General features: G+C 44.8%; 1 protein-coding gene across 1 annotated transcript in view; it reads right to left on the bottom strand.

Moving 5' to 3' along the window:
• epha4a (eph receptor A4a) overlaps positions 1-18,894 on the bottom strand; it is a 138,653-nt gene extending 119,759 nt beyond the window's left edge. Inside the window, exons 1-3 of the mRNA XM_055646415.1 lie at positions 18,623-18,894; positions 16,316-16,383; positions 10,178-10,841 (exon numbers count right to left, since the gene is read on the bottom strand). Coding sequence (XP_055502390.1) covers positions 10,178-10,841; positions 16,316-16,383; positions 18,623-18,716 — 826 coding nt within the window. The 5' untranslated portion in view covers positions 18,717-18,894. The remainder of the gene's footprint in view (positions 1-10,177; positions 10,842-16,315; positions 16,384-18,622) is intronic.
• Between the last annotated feature and the right edge of the window lie 3,035 nt (positions 18,895-21,929).

Here is a 21,929-nt window from a genome sequence, read left to right as displayed (position 1 = left end):
CAATCCCTTCATCTTCTCTCAGGTTAGGCTCTTTAGTACTGAGGCCCTATTACACACAATTGACTCCAAAGGGCAGGTTCTTAGCTCAGGCACCAGAGCCCCAAGCTTCACTCCAAGTACCAACACAATACTAGGTGGACAAAGGAAACAACTCAAGGATGTTCTCAAGAGCTCCCACAAATTAATGAGAGTCCATGGTCCTTAATCTTTGAAAATAGAGGAGCATTCAGAATTGCATTGCCAAACGTGGGTCCATGTGAAGGGACCACAGACGCCCGGTGTGAATAACAGATAGGAAGGCACTACCCCAAACTGTCTATCAACCACCCTGTCAAACACCATAAGACTGGCCTGTGGATGTGGATCGTACATCCATCTCCATTATGGCCACATGAGCTATATCAGAAACCACAGAAATGGAGTGGAAGCAAGTTACCCGTAAACCCAAAACACTGTCTAAAAGTAAGAAAATTGTTTCTTATTCACTCTCATGAGGCATCTTCATTCACACCCGATGACCTTTTAGTTTCCCAGACTTTCAGATCACCTGAGCCACCCACTGCATGTTCAGGGGAATGTCCTGTACACTCTGTGACTCAGAGTTGTGTAAACTAATCAGAACTCATGATCATTCCAATTTAATAATAATAATAATAATAATAATAATAATAATAATAATAATAATAATAATTTTATTTATAGAACACTTTAAAAACAAACATAGTTGCAACAAAGTGCTGTACATCACTAATCATTGACAAAAAAAGTTAATACACACCAAAAATAACAATCAAAAGAAATAGTAGGAAAAGACAAGTAAAATAAAGAAACATTAAAAACACCAAAAACAGAAGCAAAGTCTCAGGCATGGTCAAAAGCCAGGGAGTACAAATGTGTTTTAACACTGGATTTGAAGATGGACAGTGAGGGGGCCTGTCTGACGTGCAACGGCAGGGTGTTCCAGAGTGCCGGAGCAGCAACAGAGAGGGCTCTATCCCCTCTGAGCCTCCGACTAGACCTCGGTACCTCCAGGAGCAGCTGACCAGCTGTCCTGAGGGACCAGGCAGGAGCGTATGGGTGGAGCAGCTCAGAGAGGTAAGGCGGGGCAAGCCCATTCAGAGATTTAAAAACAAATATGCAGGTACCCTCTCCTCAGTCAGCCTGTTCACATTAGCCTCAGGGTACATTAGCTACCCCGTCTGAAGAAGCGTATGTCCCGACCCGAAACATCACCCATCCATTTTCTCCAGAGATACTGCCTGACCCGCTGACTTACTCCACCACTTTGTCCTTTGCATTAGCTATTGGGTTGCAGTGGACACAAATTGTAGGTATGCCATGCAAATGCAAATGCAAATACCCCAGATGTTGCACTTAACAACAAACAGATTTGCCACTTTGACCACTGGCCACAAAGACTACAGGAGCTCCAAGCCAATTGTATTTTAAAAAATGCACCGACAATAAATCAGGAAGGAAATAAAGACGATTGTTTTGATTAGCCCCCCCCCCCCCCCTTAATTCTCACTGCCCACCTTCCATGCAGCAGAATATGAATGTTCCAATCAGTTACTAATCTGACGCTGAATAAAACAAAGCCATCCTTGTTTGGGTGGGCTTGCAATGTAACTACTATTCCGGGCTTCCCAACCAAATAGAGACTCCGTAACTATTACTGACATGACCACCTCGGCCACCATCCCCATCATCCTCACTCAAAACAATCACAATCAAGGGCTATTTACACCCTAGGTACACAAAAATGCTGGAGAAACTCAGCGGGTGCAGCAGCATCTATGGAACGAAGGAAATAGGCAACGTTTCGTCCCGAAACGTTGCCTACTTCCTTCGCTCCATAGATGCTGCTGCACCCGCTGAGTTTCTCCAGCATTTTTGTGTACCTTCGATTTTCCAGCATCTGCAGTTCCTTCTTAAACACTATTTACACCCTAGTCAATCCTTCTTCTCCCCTCTCTCCTTGGGCAGAAGATACACAAGTTTGAAACCACATATCACTAGATGCAGGAACAGTTTCTTCCCCGCTTGTTACCAGACTACTGAACAGTACTCTCGTAACATGGGTGCAACACAATCTCCAAACCTACCTTAACATTTTTTTCTTCGCTGCACTCTGTGCAACTGCGGCACTCTAATGTTGTAACACTATATTCTCCACTCTTGATATTTTCCTCTTTGCATTACCTGTTATACTTGTTTGTACTCATGCATGGTATGATTTGACAAGCACTGTATCTCAGCTCACGTGACTATAACAAACCGGTTCCATACCAACACTGTCAGTTGTAAGTGAAGTCAAGTTATTGCAATGACGATGGATAGCGAGCTTTTGGGATTCCGGGTCAATGCTAATACAACCATTGAATGAGAAGAACTTTTTTCACACAGAGAGTGGTGAATCTCTGGAACTCTCTGCCGCAGAGGGTAGTCGAGGCCAGTTCATTGGCTATATTTAAGAGGGAGTTAGATGTGGCCCTTGTGGCTAAGGGGATCAGGGGGTATGGAGAGAAGGCAGGTACGGGATACTGAGTTGGATGATCAGCCATGATCATATTGAATGGCGGTGCAGGCTCAAAGGGCCGAATGGCCTACTCCTGCACCTAATTTCTACGTTTCTATGTTTCTAACCAACACACTGCATACGCTCCGCAAGCACCATTCTTACACTAGGTAATGCCAGCAAACCACTGTATTAAACACCGATTACTATAAATGGGTGGTTAATGATCATTGCAGGCTCAAGGGCCTGTTTCCATGCTATGTCTCAAATATATAACCCAAGGCAACGTGTAATATGTTTTGAGTAGGAAGGAACTGTGGATGCTGGTTATACGCCAAAGATCGACACCAAATGCTGGAGTAACTCAGCGCGACAGGCAGCATCTCTGGAGAGAAGGAATGGGTGAGATTTCGGGTCTGAAGAAGGGTCTCGACCCGAAATGTCACCCTTTCCATCTCTCCAGAGACGCTGCCGTTCCCGCTGAGTTACTCCAGCGTTTTGTGTAATATGTTTACATCTTCTGTTGGACTTCTTGGACTTAATTTGCAAGGACTTCAGTTTAGTTAGGTTTAGTTTATTGCCACGTGTACAGAGGTACATGGAAAAGCTTTTGTTGCGTGCTAACCAGCAAGCAGAAAGAGAATGCGCGATTACAATCGAGATTTGCGAGTCACTAAATTAGATGTACTATTTTGCATAACTCTGTGTGGAAAATCTGCAAATGAGGAAACTGATCTTCCCCGTTTTGCAGATTTTCCACACAGAGTCATGCAAACCAGTGCATTTAATTTGCAGAGTTAACATGGCCGGCCGTTTTGACAATGCTCGCTCACTGCAACAGATGAATGGCCGGGGTTGCTGTTGTCCGTGTGATGATGACATTGAGGGAAATCATGTTGATCTTTCACCACTGATTGACAGTAAAACACAGATGCCGTACATGTGAATGCCACATACTGAGTTCAGGGGATTTTTTTCCAACTCTCAGCACTTTATAGTTGCAGTCGCACAAAGCTAACTTGGTTATAAAATTTGACAGATGCTCTGAATCCAGCCTTTATTCAGTGACGAAGCAACCTTTCTATATTAAACTCCAAAGTACATTAACAATATCATTTGGCCTCTACTTCGTTTTTCTGATGGTTTGTTGCTTAATAAGAAAAATAAATATCTCTAAATCACAAAATAAAGTTATATAGATATGAGATTTTGAAAAACTTACTGACAAGAAAAAAGAGAGGATTCTCTCGAATTTCCACAGAATTATAAATAAATCAACTATGTTTCTTAACAAAGGTAGACACTAAGCGCTGAAGTATCTCAGCGGGTTAAACAGCATCTCTGGAGAAAAATAATAGGTGACGTTTCGGGTCGGAACCCTTCTTCAGTCCCAAAACATCGCCTATTCCTTTTCTCCAGAGATGCTGCCTGACCCGCTGAGGTACTCCAGCATTTTGCATCCATCTTCGGTATAAGCAAGCTTCTGCAATTCCTTCCTACATGTTATATTATATTCTGTCTGGTTTGTCTAAAATTTAAGATGGAAGCAGAGATGTATTGTTTCGAAATAAATTCTCATGAAGCAGGTATCAAAGAGACAGAAATAGGCTGGGTTGGCTGCTATTTGGGGGTTGTCATTATAGAAAGATGTTGAAATGCCTTTAAAGACCTACCCTGTTCATGAAAATACATTTGAGCAGCTCCACCTTTGTGTCAGTAAATATAAGTAGTCGTCAAAATTTCGAGGCACGAAATTTCGTTTAGACCGTAAGGTCTGAATGACAATAAAGGAAATTCAATTCAATTCAATTCAAATAACAGAACAATTCTATTAAAGACATAGACACAAAAAGGTGAGAGTGACTCTGCGGGTCAGGCAGCATCTCTGGAGAAAAGGGATAGGTGACGTTTCGGGTCGAGACCTTTCTTCAGACTGGGAGTCAGGGGAATGGGGAACGAGAGATTGAGACGGTGATATAGAGAGATATAGAACAAATGAATGAAAGATATGCAAAATTATAATGATGATAAAGGAACAGGCCATTGTTAGCTGTGTGCTAGATGAAAACAATGTGACAATAAAGGCATCTTTTGAAAATTGATGATAATTCTCATCATCATATCAAATGCCAGGATCAAAAGGATTTCATAGAACACAATCAAGAATTTTCAAATTCAGGCACATAAATACTGGACATTTCTAAAATAGTCAATGCATCTTTGAGTTCACTAAAATAGGGAAATGAAGGCTGCAGCTCCCAGCTTATTGTGCTGGTGATGGATACAAATCTTTTGTCTGTCACTAAATCCAAATGTGGCAATGACAGCAAGTTAGTTCCATTGCTAACAATGACATACTTTGTCCATAGCACATTCTTTAAAATGCTTCTAAACAGCCAAAACAAGTTGCATTTGTCCTTTCAAAACCAAAAAAAATTATTTTTGACAAAAACAGATTTAAGGTTTTGTTCTGTATCTCGACAAAACTGGATGACTTTTACCGTATTTGGATGAACAAAATGTATTCAATACATCGTCACAATTTGCTGTTGATGTGAGGATTATCTCAATGAGGCAATAATTAAAGAGGAATCAATCAGAGCACTGGCAGTAAATCAAACAGCATGCAGTAAATCAAAATTGTGTTTAAAAACCATGCTAAAACCAACCAGGGTAAAGTCCAGAGATGTTTTTTTTGCAGGGCAGCAAAGTTGTTAGATCTTGTTTAAAATAAGGGTTTTTTATTATTTTTTTTACTAATACATATTTAGTGTTGCATTGACATTGCAACTCAATTCCACTTGTTAACTTGCAAGGAAGTCAGTCAGACATCATTGCTCCTTTCAAATGAACTTGCAGGTGGCACAGACAATAGCAATCTGCCACTTTGAAACCGTGGATCCATCCCTACCAATCTTTCAATTCTTTCAAGTATTAACACATTCGGCCAAAGGTGACAACTGGAAGAGGAAATGTAAGTCTGTCCCGAGTGGTCTCAGGCCCCAACAGATGACCAGCGTTGGTGACTCCGATGACAATGAGCACCCACCACTGCTGATTGCCAGGGCTTTGTCACACCATGAGATCTTAATCAATCTAACGCTGACCCCCAGTGACAGGAGGAAGATGGATGAGGAAGTAAGTGACCCTTGGCCCCCGGCTCCATAATTGTCCCGTCAGAGTTCACCCATGCAAAACAATGGGGGCAGTTCCTATTCACAAAGATTCAAACACATTCAGCGTTACTTGAATCAAATGGCAGTGGTTGGAGCAGAAGATCCTGGCTCCCTGCGGTAACACCATCTCAGTTTTGTATCACAAGGCAATACTAATAATGTCTATTATCTTTCTATAACCACAATCCAAACTAAAGATTTTGAAAATCAGCCTTGGCCTTTCAAGAATGTGCACTATGATTTACCCAGCCTAGTTCAGACACAGTAAGATAAAAATCATTACAATTTGAATACAGTGTAATGCATTGTAATATCATATAACCATATAACCATATAACCATATAACAATTACAGCACGGAAACAGGCCATCTCGACCCTTCTAGTCCGTGCCGAACACATAATCTCCCCTAGTCCCATATACCTGCGCTCAGACCATAACCCTCCATTCCCTTCCCATCCATATAACTATCCAATTTATTTTTAAATGATAAAAACAAACCTGCCTCCACCACCTTCACTGGAAGCTCATTCCACACAGCTACCACTCTCTGAGTAAAGAAGTTCCCCCTCATGTTACCCCTAAACTTCAGTCCCTTAATTCTCATGTCATGTCCCCTTGTTTGAATCTTCCCTACTCTCAGTGGGAAAAGCTTTTCCACGTCAACTCTGTCTATCCCTCTCATCATTTTAAAAACCTCTATCAAGTCCCCCCTTAACCTTCTGCGCTCCAAAGAATAAAGCCCTAACTTGTTCAACCTTTCTCTGTAACTTAGTTGCTGAAACCCAGGCAACATTCTAGTAAATCTAGTAAATATCAGTGATGTCACTCCCTTTATTGTTGTTTGTTTTCCCTTTGTAAGAACTGGAATGGACGGCCTTAAAATGGGAAATTGTTTATTAAAGATATATCATTGATATAAGATAAGGTGGTGATAAAAGCAAGACTCAGAGAGCAACACTGGCAGTGATGTAGCTTCACTTATGTGCTGGGCTTAGTCACTGAACAGATGACCAAAGTTGGTGACTCTAATCACAATACTGTTTATCAGTCAAACTTATCAAAAGACTCTTATTGAACAAAGCAATGTAATTAGCTGCACCAAACAGGAGGCACAAAAGCAAGAAAACTCTGTTATTCTCCCATTAATCAAGATAACCCAATGAGTTTGTTGAGTAAACTTGGTGTGACGAAACCAAACAGATCACATAATGATCATAGACACAAAATGCTGGAGTAACTCAGCAGGACAGGCAGCATCTCTGGAGAGAAGAAGGGTCTCGACCCGAAACGTCACCCATCCCTTCTCTCCAGACATGCTGCCTGGCCCGCTAAGTTACTCCAGCATTTTGCATCTATCTTCGGCTTAAGCCAGCATCTGCAGTTCCTTCCTACATACTGTATAACGCCTATAGATACATAAATGATGGCTCCCATTTCCTTCATCATATTGATATTCAGATGAATAAGCATAATACTGCCTTTGAGAAAAGACAAAGTGGAAATATGTAAATTTGAGAACTAAATGAGAAAATCCACCGTTTTTCCAGTTAAGGCTTTCATTTAATTCAATTGTTTTTTTTTTAATTCAATATTTTTGACATTTTCTTAAGGTGTGGGTTTCCTCTACGTTCAAATGAATTATGTTTTGACTAAGCACATTTAGAATTTCACAATAAAATTACAATCATACTTAAAAATATCATGAACCAAGAAAAGTTACATTCCATCCCATTTCTTGTTGATTTTCAGTTTATATTCTGTATATTTTTCAAAGAAAAGAACAGAATATGTTTGGCTGAATGAAATGTAACGTAGTATCAATGTGATATTTCTATTAAATCTAAATCAGTACGATGTTCACTTTATAGTTTCCGATCGGAAGTTACTCCAGCTTTATACTTCCCTGCAGACACATTAACTGCAGTGAAAACTCAATGAGAAGTTTGCAGCTATCGACACTAAGTGGGCTTATTATTACTTTAGTATACCAGTAGTTTTGCGACATGGCCAGAAGTGGACATTAACTACTCTAGTCTATTATTGAGGACTGTGGTTATCTTGCAACTTAATTGTTATAAAGCTCTTCTGTTCCAGTCTAATTTTGATAAATGCTGTACCTTAACTTGTTCACTTTGCAATAATATTGAGGTTCTAGAAATTCTTTGTTTGTTCTGCCCTTTCCAATACAGCATTAGAGATAAGGATTATTTATATACTGTGACTATAAAGAGTCCTCTTCTTCATGAGTCTATCCACCGACATTTTACAACTACTGGCTATCTTCCCTCCACTTTCAGTCCAGAGTCAGATTCTTGACCTGAAACGTAAATGCCCCTGTCCCACTTAGGAAACCTGAACGGAAAGCTCTGGAGACTTTGCGCCCCACCCAAGGTTTCCGCGCGGTTCCCGGAGGTTTTTGTCAGTCTCCCTACCTGCTTCCACTACCTGCAACCTCCGGCAACCACCTGCAACCTCCGGGAACCGCACGGAAACCTTGGGTGGGGCGCAAAGTCTCCAGAGGTTTCCGTTCAGGTTTCCTAAGTGGGACAGTGGCATAACTGTCCAAGTCCCTCCATGGATGTTGCCTGACCCATTGAGTTCCGCCAATGAGATTGTTTTTTTTGCTCCAGATTTTAGCGTCTGCTGCTTTTGTGTCTCCAAAGTAGAGAGATCCTTGATTAGTATGGGATCAGGGGTTCTGGGGAGAAGGCAGGGGAATGGGGTTAGGTGGGATAGATAGATCAACCATGATTGAATGGTGGAGTAGACTTTATGGGCCAAATTGCCTAATTCTGCTCCTATCACATATGACCTTCCAATGATCGGTGCAATGTGAAGCTTGCAGATTAGTTATGGTGAAAGCCCTAAGAATGCATGGCTCATCTTCTGATCGATGGGTGGACCAGATGGTCTGCGATCTCTTGTTGTGATCATTGATCTCAGTTTTTATTGCAAAATTGTTGTTCTTCATGGTGGTGTTTCATCAGTTATGGGAACTTCAGTGGACAATTTCTTTTGTCCCCCCACAACAAGCTACTCAGTGATATCTCATGGTCGAGATCTGCATGTTGTACCTGCCCTAGATATGCTTTGGCTCCAGAGCAGAAACAACCATGTTACAATCCTGAGGGTCTATCTGACTGATGGCCTTGTTATCACCTTCTCTAAGGAGCCCCAGAGCCATTGTTAATGATAGGAATGAGATGTAAGCCATATCATTGGCATTGAAGTCGGTATTTACTATAAGACTACATATTTACTATAAGACTACATTTCCAGGACAAGGGGTCACAGCTTAAGGATAAAGAGGAAATCCTTTAAAACCGAGATGAGAAGAACTTTTTTCACACAGAGAGTGGTGAATCTCTGGAATTCTCTGCCACAGAGGGTAGTTGAGGCCAGTTCATTGGCTATATTTAAGAGGGAGTTAGATGTGGCCCTTGTGGCTAAGGGGATCAGGGGGTATGGAGAGAAGGCAGGTACGGGATACTGAGTTGGATGATCAGCCATGATCATATTGAATGGCGGTGCAGGCTCGAAGGGCCGAATGGCCTACTCCTGCACCTAATTTATATGTTTCTATGTACTGGTGCACTAGTCACATACGACAAACAATGCCTGATGTAAATCTGAAGACGGGTCTCAACCAGAAACATCATCTATTGTATTTCTTCAGAGATGCTGTCTGACCCGCTGGGTTACTCAAGCATTTTTTGTCTATCCTCAGTATAAACCAACATCTGCAGTTTCTTCCTACACAGACAATTCATTTTTGACTCAATAAAGAAACAAAGGTCCACAGGTGCTGGTGTATACCAAAGATAGGCACAAACTACTGGAGTAACTCAGTGGGTCAGTCATCAACTCTGCAGCAAAAGGATAGATAATGTTTTGGGTCATGACCCTTTCTTCAGACAGTCTATCCTTTTCCTCCAAAAATGCTGCCTGACAAGTTGGGGTACTCCACCACTCTGTGTCTACCCTCTGTCTGACTAGTTTGTGAGATGATAAAATAAAAAAATAAAAATCTTTATAGTCTGATGCTGCCAATGAAGATAGACACACATTGCTGGAGTAACTCAGCGGGACAGGCAGCAACTCTGGAGAGAAGGAATGGATGATGTTTTGGGGTTGAGACCCTTCTTAAGACATGCTGCCTGACCTGCTGAGTTACTCCAGCAATCTGTGTCTATCTTCGTTGAAAACCAGCAAACTGCAGTTCCTTCCTACACATTTCATCTGAGGTTGTCAAAATTGTTTGCAAACAAGTCGCTGGATGTGTGTGTGGATTTGCCCATTGCACCATGGAGTAAAGAGACACCACATGGAACTGACAGAATTGTGAATCACTGAGTTGCCTTTGATGTTGCAGTGGCCAGGTTAATTGGCACTGTTTACACCATACTCTCCCAACACTAATTAAATAACTTGCATATAAAGGCTTAATGAAATGATGTCAAAAACACAACATCTTGTCCTACCTTGGCACTCTCCAGACTGCTCTTCATAGCCAGTGTTGCACAGACAGTTGCCTATGGGCACCAGCCATTCTCCATCTGCACCACAGTACATTTTGGGCTCATCTTTCTCCTCGGAATTGTTGACACAGGAGCCACGCACCTCCACCAGGGATGAGGTATCGGCCCCCGTGATGGTGTCGGGGAACTGCGCCAGGTTGTGCACGGTCAGCGGGCACTTTTTGTAGAAGATACGCACGGATACCAAGGCAATGCAGGCGCCCACATCTTGGAATGCCAGGTAGAAGCCCTTCTTGGTCAGGGGCCCCACGTCCCGAACTTCAGTGTTCAGCTTCATGACCCGGTCACCAATGTCCCCTTGTGTGAAGCTCTCATCAGCTGCGATGGTGTCTATCTTTATGTAGCGGTTTTCAGAGATGTACCACTCTTTATCATTATTGGATTCAAAGTAAAACAGATTAAAGGTCTCTTTGCATGTTCCCATGACGCCCGGCAGGCTGTTGCAGTCTCTGAGGGTGAATTTAATTTCGATGTACACTCTCTGGGCTCCTTCACAAGGGATCCAGTCAGTCCGGAGCCAGTTATTCTGATTTGCTTCCATCACGTTGCAAACTTGGTAGGTACGTATCGGAGTATTCTTCTCATCCGTGATACTCACTTCCTCCCACTGTTGAAAGAAAGCACACGCACACAAACACACATCCTTTATTCCAGGGGAACATATTCGCGTCAAACACCATTTAACACCAGTGATTAAAATGTACGTTTAATGCACCAAACAACAGCGCTTATCTGTATCTCGCAAGGCTGGTCTAATTCTGCAACGTGCTTATGGAAGCTAAAATGGAAGCAGTTAGCTAAAATTCTGAAATTAAGATGGTGTGCATTTACATTGTACTATTAATGAAATGGATATTCAGCTTTAATGGTCACTTGATTACTGATTCATCATGGACTGCAAATGCCAAGTCACATAAAAGATTAAGGGAGATAATTGATCTCAAACAGATTGAGAAAGCACTTCAAAATGGGGAGAGGACTTTAATGCAGAGGGATTAGGGAGAAAGTTTCTGACAGTCAGGAGACTATTGTTAAGGTTAGGTAGAATGTGCAAGAAGTCAGAGGATTTTGATTTTAGATTATGATACTTACAATGAATGCACAGAGCTAGGGGTGAGACTAGGCTAGGATAGGGCAAATTAAGTAGAATGGGAAACTGCTATCTAATAGCACATATAAATGTACAGATGCCAACCGATCTGTGGGGGTGACACTATGGCGCAGTGGTAGAGTTGCTGCCTTACAGAGCCCGGGTTCAATCTTGACCATGGGTGCTGTCTGTACAGTTTGTACGTTCTCTCTATGACTGCATTGTGCTCCGGTTTCCTCCCACACTCCAAAGATGTAGAGGTTTGTAGGCTAATTGGCTTCGGTAAAACAAATTGTAAATTGTCCCTAGTGTGTAGGATAGTGGTAGGGTAGGGGGTGATTGCTGGTCGGCGCAGACTCAGTGGGCCTAAGTGCATGTTTCCGCGCTGTATCTCTAAAGTCTGAAGATGTTTGTATTTATCTACCTCATTGTGAACATTGGACTTTTATAGGAACTGTTACAGTTCAATGCTGATAAACTGTATATGAGCTGATGGTCCCCTGGGAGGAGGCTGTGGACGAGGCTTATGAAAGAAAAAAGCTTTGATATTCAAACCTTGCAGCAGAGGCAGAGGAGAGAGGTTGGAGTGTAACGCCCCCGTCCCACTTAGGAAACCTGAACGGAAACCTCTGGAGACTTTGCGACCCCACCCTAGGTTTCCGTGCGGTTCCTGGAGGTTGCAGATAGTGGAAGCTGGTAGGGAGACTGACAAAAACCTCCGGGAACCTCATGGAAACCTTGGGTGGGGCGCAGAGTCTCCAGAGGTTTCTGTTCAGATTTCCTAAGTGGGACAGGGGCAATCGGGTGTGTCCAGTGGAGGTGGGGTGCAGGGGCTTTGTAGCCAGTTCCACCGCAAGGCTCCTGAGGGAAGTAGGAGTCAAAGGGCAGGCACAAAGGAGGGCAATGAAAGAACTTGCCAATGCCGCCAAACGGAGCAGTCACTGGCTGTGGCTGAAGAGGAAAGATGCTGTCTGGGCTGCCACGTGACCATCTAGAGGCAAACCATAAGACACACACCCAGGTCTGATCACCCTGCGGTGGGCCTGCCTCGGCTGAGGGTGTCTTGTGATAAAAGTCAGTGGATATTTTAAGGCAGAAATTGACGGATTCTTAATTTGATCGGGTGTCAGGCATTTTGGGGCGAAGGCAGGAGAATGGGGTTGAGAGGGAAATATAGATCAGCCATGATTCAATGGCAGAGTAGACTTGATGGGCCAAATGGCCTAATTCAGCTCCTAGAAATATGAACTATCGATTCCCTTTCAAGATCGTATACGCCTCCAGAAGATCATTCCTCATCCTCCCTGCAACCTGATGAATTAAGTCCAAGCCTGCCAAACCTCCCCCTATAACTCAGTCCTGGCAACACCCTCCTATATAGACATAAACCTCATTTAGGATGGAGCAAATCCAGTTTCCCATGATTTAATAACCAGTAACTTGCTTCCAACCCATTAAAAAGTGATCTTTAATTATAAATGTGTCGGGTTTGTTTACTTTCTACGGGAATAAACAATTCCTGATCACCCAACACTACACACACACACACACACACACTCTAATCCCTCTGCAGGCATTTATTTCAATGGTAGACACAAAATCCTGGAGTAACTCAGCGGGCCAGGCAGCATCTCTGGAGAAGATAAATGGGAAATGTCCATAGATGTTGTTTGACCCGCTGAGTTGTCTGACCCAGCATTTTGTGTCTACCATTGATATTTCGGGTTGGGACCCTTCTTCAGATATCCGTCTAACCAGGTTTAAAGATATCTCGGAAATTACACTAAAGGCTCACATATTGTATTGGCTGATTTGTATAAAAGTCTTTTCTTTTCTGAAGAAGGGACTCGACCCGAAACGTCACATATTCCTTTTCTCTGGGGATGCTGCCAGACCCGCTGAGTTACTCCAGCTTTTTGTGTCTATCTTCGGTTTAAATCAGCGTCTGCAGTTCCTCCCTGCAGACGTATTTCAATGGCGACTGGTGTGCATTGGGAGAATGGAGACGGACGCTGGATAGTGTTTAATTGTAAAATCCTGCATTCTACATTTGTCAATGTGGCTGTTTACGTTTAATTAGCGAAAGTAAAGACTGCGAGCAGCGCCCGCCGCCTTCCGAGATCGCCAAACATGAATCCTCATGTCAGCCCCATGATATCCCGGTGATTACTTAAGATTACTTAAGACCTGACTGGGAATTAATAGCAATTCCGCGGCCATCGTGAGATTCTGAACTCCCGGGGGACGGGCTTTCAGTATTTAATTTACCAGCTCAATGTGCTAAAACTTGTTGGTGGCACGGAAAGACGCATTCTCGTTAGAGGCTGACTTTCAGAGCAAGGGTGTCAATCGAATTCAACGCCTCGCCGCCCCATATACGTTCGCGATTTTCACCCAGCCCGAAAAGGTGCGGTTTTAATTCTAAATATTTATTTATCGTTTACTGATAAGTCATATTCTCAAAGCATGCAAAATGTCCCCTGTTGCAAAAAAAATCAACGTTAGTGTGGTGAGTTCTATTTCAAAATTAAAACAAGCATTTTCCTGTACACCATTCTGTACTAAAACATTGACTGAGAGTCATCTGAATAAATGCTTCAAGAGCACTTTGAGCGGTGGAGAAGCAAGGGCGAGGGTCTTTATTTTTTGACAGAGGTTTATAGATAGAACTCGAGTGCATGGTTTTGAAAGCAACTAATGTTCAATTGAACGGAGAGCGGTTCAACATTAAATGCCGCTCTGTAGATGCCTTCCTCGCTAGCAGCTGTAGCTGTGTATGTGGTCACCGTACAATCGCAGCCAACACTCTCCGGTTCCCTCTAGGTAGCCAGCGGCTGCAGACTGCACTTGGTTCCAGTCTGAAGAAGGGTCTCGATCCATTCCTTCTCTCCATAGATGCCGCCTGTCCCGCTGAGTTACTCCAGCATTTTGTGCCTATCTTGGTTCTCTCAATCTCTCTAGGCTGGTCGTCAATGCAAAGGGGCGACTTATCGTTGCAACCAATGGTCTTTCCCTGGGTATTGGGTTTGGTGAGAAGTCCCTGAACTGGAATGTGTAGGAAGGAACTGCAGATGCTGGTTTAAACCGAAGATAGGCCCGAAGTGCTGGAGTAACTCAGCGGGTCAGGCAGCATCTCTGGAGAAAAGGAATGGATTTCGACCCAAAATGTCACCCATTCCTTCTCCCCAGTAATGCTGCCTGTCCCTCTAAGTGAATTCAGCATTTTGTGTCTTTCCCTGAATTGGAAACCTTGTACTTATTCCCCAATATTTATTGAATGGGGGTGGGGGGGTCGCTGGCAATCTGTGGGTTATTTAATTTAATATTCAATTAGATTGGGCAAGGAAATAGGCCCTTAGGCCCACCGAGTCCACGCCGACCATCGATCACCCTTTCAGACCAAATTCTATGGTCCACTTTCTAATCCACTCCCTTCGCATTCGGGGTAATTTACTGAAGCCGACTAACCTGCAAACCCCCACCCGTCTTTGGGATGTGGGAGGAAACCGGAGCACCCGGTGGAAACCCACGCGGTTGCAGGGAGAACCGTGGAAACTCCACACAGACAGCAAGGGGGAGGGTGGGGTCGGGATCGAACCCGGGTCTCTGGCACTATGACAGCAGCTCTACCAGTTGCACCACTCTGCCAGCCTTGTCTGCAAGACATTGGCAGTGAACCAATTAAATTCTAAATTCAATTCGGACACAGGAAAATGACCCAAGGATGATCAGTGTGTGAAAGCTCACAGTACAAAAAAAATGATAGCATCTCATGTTCAAGTCATTGCAAGACAAGCATTAATAATATTCCTGCATTTACTTATTTGCCCTGTTATATGATTTGCTATTGAATTACTGAGTAATGTAATCCATGCTATAGATTCAAGAGGAAGTGTTTTGTTTAATTTACTTATACTGACTACTTCGGGGGGGAAACTGCCAGATACAAACGGATGTTTAACGCGTCTTGATTATTTGAAAAAAAATGTCTGGGGTAATTGGAAATAAAACACTTGGGTGGTTTGAGTCAAGTGGATCTGGCCGCTGATTACACACACACACACACACACACACAGCCGCGTTGTTTCAGTTGTTGCTTGGCGGTGCCAGTCAGAAGCCAGGTCGCTGGTGGGACATCTCAAGCGCGCGTTTCCTTGTGTTTTGACATTTTTAACTTATCTGGAAATGGAGACTGCGCGCACACTTGTGCTCATCCCATCGATCAAACAGGCTCCAGTTCTAGCTGCTACAGCAGATCAGCTCTTCCCGTTAATCCTCTTTCCTGGCCCTCTCTCTCTCTCTCTCTCTCTCTCCCTCTCTCTCTCTCTCCCCCCCCCCTCTCTCTCTCCCTCCCCCCCCCCCCCCCCCCCCACACACCCCTCTTCCTCCCTCTCCTCCCCCATGTCTCTCTATATCCCTCTCCCTTCTCTCTCTCACACACACACACAAACACACTATCTGATCTTCCACCTCCCATACTGAGTGATCGATAGCCCGTTTCTGTCGGGAAAAGGAATGGCCACACATTCAAACCTATCCCCGCGGCTTGCAAGGCCGTTTGCTATTTGTGGCCCCGACTAACCCCGCCACTAAACCGCGGCTCTGCGCATTCTGTCCGTGTTCCAAATTCTGGGACAGTTTCGACCATCGAACCACTCACTGCATCTAGACACAAGATGGTGCGAACAATAGCCCCCTTCACCGGCTTCTCCCCGCAGCGGAGGTAGATTTCTGAATCAAGTTACCAGTAAAAATGATCTTTATCCGTTCGCAACTTAACTCTGTCCCCTGAACCGCTGCCCTGTCGGTTTCCACTTCTCTAGGCTGCATCTTACCGATGGGAGTATATAGTTACCCCGCACAAAGAGCAATTCAGTTCACGGGAGCACTGCGGAAATTTGACCTTCCCGGCTCGATCTACTCAAAACGCTCCCATTAACTAGGACCACAATCGAACACTTCCCGACACGGCCCCGAGTTCTAATACTCACCCCGGCTTCAGAAGGGAACACTTCCCAGCCTAGTTCGCCTTGGACAGACCGGGAATCCAGCAGCGTAACTGCGGAGAGTTAAAGAAGGCCATTAGTCCCGTTTAGTTTATCGTCCAGTGTGTTGAGGTACAGGGAAAAGGCTCGTGTTGCCAGCGGAAAGGCAATAGGTGATTACAACTGAGCCGTCCACAGTGTGGGGAATAACGTTTAATGCAAGGTCAAGGCAGTAAAGTCCTATCAAAGATAGACTCAAAAAGCTGGAGTAACTCAGCGGGAACAGTCCGAGGGTCGCTGATGAGGCAGATAGTAGTTCAGGACTGCTCTCTCATTAGGAGAGGTGAGTGAGTGCTCTCATTAGGGGGAGCAGTAACAGCGAACACTGTTCACAAACTTTCCCTTAATAGTTAATAAACTTCAGAAATTAAACAACTACTGTGCGTACGACACTGGATTGTATCACCGATTATTAATTATCGTCAACTGGTATTGAAAGAGGAATGTGCATTCGGTGAGATTGTTGGGGACATGTATCGCGTTTGCAATGTGACTGGATTTGAATTTGGAGTAATGACTTGGCTCGCTATAAATCAGGGAGTTAAGTCTAAACTGGACATTACCAACACTCGAGTGGAGCTAATCCGTATTTTTTTTTAAATTCGAGTAAAATGTTTATTTGATGTGCTCCAGCGCCTCGACTTTACTGGTTAATGTTAGTGACAAGTGCGGGGTTGTACATTCAGGAGATGGAGATGGTATTAGCGTGTTTAAGAAAGAACTGCAGATGCTGGAAAATCGAAGGTAGACAAAAATGCTGGAGAAACTCAGCGGGTGCAGCAGCATCTATGGAGCGAAGGAAATAGGCAACGTTTCGGGCCGAAACCTTTCTTCAGACTGATGTAGGGTGGGCTGGCTCGAACGTTAGCTCAGGTAACGATCAGCGAGGCTCACTGGAGTTTAGCAACTGGAAGGCGAGGGGGAGGGGAGCGGACATTTAAAGAGGGATACTTTCCCCTGTTTGATTTCTCTGCCAAATATCACCTTGTAATGCCTCATTCCTTTGCAAAAAAAAGGAAAAATCCTAAAACAAGGTGGGAATAGTGGGGAAAAAATCTGTGTTTTAAACCAGTCCGTTTTTCCTAAGTTTTTATTTTAATGTTCTCAGTCAGAGAACGCGAAACACGCGAAGCGACCTGTTTGTTTTAGGATTTATTGGGGCTAACTTCTGAAGGGTGCTGTCTCCCTGGGGTTTACAGGGAGAGGCAAGAACCGGGACAGCTATGTAACATCTCTCCCTCCCTCTCCCCACCCCTCGCTCTGCAGCAGAGGCGTGCAGCGAACTGCACACCACAAGCGCTCGGATGAATCTCTGGTAGATCCCACTGCGGCAGGACAATAAGCGCTCGATCGCAGGCTTCTAGAGAGGGGCAAAGACGTGGTCTGCATGCTAAGAGCCGCGTCAATTCTCATCGCTAAAGAAAACACTAGGTCATAAAAGTTTGCTCAGTTTTTGCGAGCGTTTAAGGGAGGAAAGAAGAAGTCCATTAGAATCACCAGTCCGTCCCCGTTCAGGTCACGGTCTGAGCAATGACCCCGTTAAAAAAAACACAACTCAGCACTATTTAGTTTCTCCCTCATTTCACTCTGAATTAATTCTTTATTCTGGGGAGCGAGTACATGCCTTCAGTAGATGCTTTCAGTTCAGCGAGGAGTGACGGAGGGAGGGGGGGGGGGGGGGGGGGGGTTAGTTGGGTGAACGGCGGCGATATTCGACTTCTCCGCAATCTCACAGGGTCTAATGATACACTTGTGTGGCTGTCACACTGGGGATGTCCGGCTCGGCTCAGCCCAGCCCAGCTCAACCCAGCCCAGCCGCCCCTCCACGGATGGAGGAGGGAAGGGGGGGGGGAGGAGGTCGGCAGACGCAAACTCCCAACAAAAGTGGACGCAATGACTTAAACAAAAAAATTTGACGACGGCTTAAAATAAAAACTGAACGGCCACCCGAGGTGGGGGAATGGAAAGGTTTTTTCAGCGAGGTGCAGGGAAGCAGGCGAGGTCTGGCTGTGGAACTGAGGGCTCGCACACCTGCCTTTACTAGGCAGCCTGTCCCCGGCTTCACCAGCGCCTTGTCCTTGCCCCTGCAACAGAAGCCCCCCCAACCCCCCATGCCCTGCTGGCTCGAAGAGCCGAATGGCCTCCTCCTGCACCTATTTTCTATGTCCTTTGACAGTAGCGCGGTGCAGAGTCCCAGTTAAGTTCCACCCTTTGCTCGGACGGTCCCGCAACGCGACCTTGTCACCAACTTACCTTGGTTAGGCGGGTGGCTCTTTGAAATGTAAAAACCTGCCGAAATCCCCAAGAAATACAGAGCACAGATGATTAACTGCAGAGTCCGGGCCATCTCGCCACCTAGTTTTTTGTTGTGGGGGTTTTATTCTCTCTCCCCCCCCCCCCTACTCTTGTCCTTGTTAATAACTCCTGCCGACGGAGCTCCCACTTCAGACCGCTCTTTCCCGGTGGAATAGCGAGTGGATTTGGTGAACTGCGGCTCGAAGACATTGTAGAGGAGGCGGCGCTAGCGCCTGACGTCAGCCGTCCAACAAGACAGATCCAGTCAAAATACCGGGGACACAAAAACCCTTCACCTCCCCCCACCGCGCCTCAAGAAAAACTGGCGGCTTGAAGCAACGTTTCAGTCTGAAACGGGGCGTCTATTGCAACAGCTAACCCCCTCCCAACCACTCTCCGAATCATTAATTAGAGAGACAGCCACCTTGGCAGTAACACACACACTCACACACACACACACACACACAGCAGCTTGCAAGAAGTGTACTTTCAGTTTTACAGGACATTTCAGATGTGATGTCATTGTCATTTGCAACATCTTCCAGGGCTGTGTATTCAGAACTGGCAGCATCACAACTTTCTGCACTGTTTGTGTGGGGGGGAAAAAAACCTTCAAAGATCCTGTACAGCGAATTCAAGTCCCGGGACTTGGTATTTGCACTTGGTGCGGTGTTGTGGAAGCGAGGTGTCGTCTCGGGAATCTCATCCAATATCTATCTCACTCCGTCCTCGCTACCTCATTCTGTCGCCGTCTTGTTTGTACCTGCCACCGCCAACCTAAAGCACCCACGTTAAAAGTCGTGAAAATCTTCTTTGAAATAAGTTTACAACGTGAAACATCAAAACAGCCATCTTCTAAGGAATCCGATCCGGGCAATATCCATTGACTTACTACAAGGCTGCCGAATGCGTTTGTTCGTTCAGAGTGTTCGACCTTTGTCATGCAAAAAGCTCTGGCGCTCTTATTCTCTTGCTTGAGCCCAATAAATATTTCAATACGGACTCTGCCATTGCAGCAACAGAATGCTAACGGTGGAGTCTCTCGCCAGCCTTGGTGGTTTGTGGCACTATAATATCACTCCCGCACTACAGGCCCTGTATATGTTCATACGAAGGCGACATTAAGGAATAAATTATCGTTTCAATCCATAAGAAGTCCGGAGCTGAGATAAAAGACCAGAACGTGTAAGGAAGGAACTGCAGATGCTGGTTTACACCGACAATAGAAACATAGACCAGGGGTTCTCGAGCAGGGGGGAATTCCCCCCAGGGGGGGGGGGATGAGGAGAACTTTTTTCACACAGAGAGTGGTGAATCTCTGGAACTCTCTGCCACAGAGGGTAGTTGAGGCCAGTTCATTGGCTATATTTAAGAGGGAGTTAGATGTGGCCCTTGTGGCCAAGGGGATCAGAGGGTATGGAGAAAAGGCAGGTACGGATACTGGTTGGATGATCACCAGATCATTAGCGGTGCAGGCTCGAAGGGCCGAATGGCCTCAAATTTCTGTTAGTTTCTATGTTGATGTTTTTATTTCAGCCTTTGGGCCACAGATTAGCAAACAATCTTGTTGAATTTTTATGCCTTTGGGGGGGGGGGGGGGGAATGACATTCTGACATATTGTGAAAGGGGTACATGGGGCAAACAAGGTTGAGAACCACTGATATAGACAATAGGTGCAGGAGTAGGCCATTCGGCCCTTCGAGCCTGCACCGCCATTCAATATGATCATGGCTGATCATCCAACTCAGTATCCCGTACCTGCCTTCTCTACATACCCCCTGATCCCTTTAGCCACAAGGGCCACATCTAACTCCCTCTTAAATATAGCAATGTTTAAACAAACACAATGCCTTTAGTGCAATTTCGGAGATGTCTTTACAAACATCCATGACACCAGGTTAGACGGATATCTGAAGGAGGGTCCCGACAGGATATGTCACCTATCCATTCCCCCAGAGATGTGTCGAAAGGAACTGCAGATGCTGGTTTAAACCGAAGATAAGACACAAAACGCTGGAGTAACTCAGCGGGTCGGGCAGCATCTCTGGAGAGAAAGTAACAGAGAGTCACGTTGTGTTTTGTTCGAGATCCCAGCATCTGCAATTACTTGTGTTTCTATAAAGATAACCTAATCTCCGTTGGTGGACAAAAGTGCTGGAGAAACTCAGCGGGTGCAGCAGCATCTATGGAGCGAAGGAAATAGGCAACGTTTCGGGACGAAACGTTGCCTATTTCCTTCGCTCCATAGATGCTGCCGCACCCGCTGAGTTTCTCCAGCACTTTTGTCTACCTTCGATTTTCCAGCATCTGCAGTTCCTTCTTAAACACCCAATCTCTGTTCCTCCTTTCACATATTCCGTTTATCCCTTGCCTTCTCAAGTTGTTCTTTTGCACATATTCCGTCCGTGAGACAGACGGGTGGATTTTGAGCTTCAAAGTAGACAACTTTAGTAATAGTCTTTGCTTTCCTTAAAGAAAATGAACCAGAGGGCGAACAAGCGCGTATTGTCTAACAGGTGACCCACCAGCGCCACCCAGTGGAACCGGTAGGACGATCCCAGTTCGATCGCTTTCACCTTTCAAGTCAAGTCAAGTCAAGTCAAGTGAGTTTATTGTCATGTGTCCCTGATAGGACAATGAAATCCTTGCTTTGCTTCAGCACACAGAACATAGTAGGCATTGACTGCAAAACAGATCAGTGTGTCCATATACCATTATATACGTAAATACACACATGAATAGGAAGTGGAGTCAAGGGATATGGGGAGAAGGCAGGCACGGGTTATAGGGTGATTTCACGAAAGGTCACTGGAGCGTAGATCCGCACCCACGTGACCGAAAATCTCAAGTGGAGGACATGCTAGACATCCGGTACATGTTAGTGGATGGGAAAACACGCACTTTCCCACCCGTTAAAAACATAGAAAACGGCCAGGTTTTGATCTGCAATTTATTGTGCCAGTCGGGGTGACCGTGAGGCACAGCTACCTAGATTTACAGTTTAAAAAAAAGATAGAAACTAAGGTAAATTAAAGAGGGAGCTGAAGGTGCCAATCCAGCGGAAGTGAACAGCGGACATTTGCCGTGGAGATTTAAAGATCCAAAATATCGGGAATTATCGCGTTTGCTCGCTGAATTTCATCAAAAGTAAGTCAATAATGCCTTACTTTTGATGAAATCCAGCGAGCAAATGCGATAATTCCCGATATTTTGGACCTTTAAATCTCCACGGCACAATAAATTGCAGATCAAAACCGGGCCGTT

The sequence above is a fragment of the Leucoraja erinacea genome, chromosome 14, assembly GCF_028641065.1.
Source record: "Leucoraja erinacea ecotype New England chromosome 14, Leri_hhj_1, whole genome shotgun sequence".
Classification (NCBI taxonomy): domain Eukaryota; kingdom Metazoa; phylum Chordata; class Chondrichthyes; order Rajiformes; family Rajidae; genus Leucoraja; species Leucoraja erinaceus.
The sequence above is the reverse complement of the archived record's forward strand: the minus strand, read 5'-3'. Positions and strand labels throughout refer to the sequence as shown.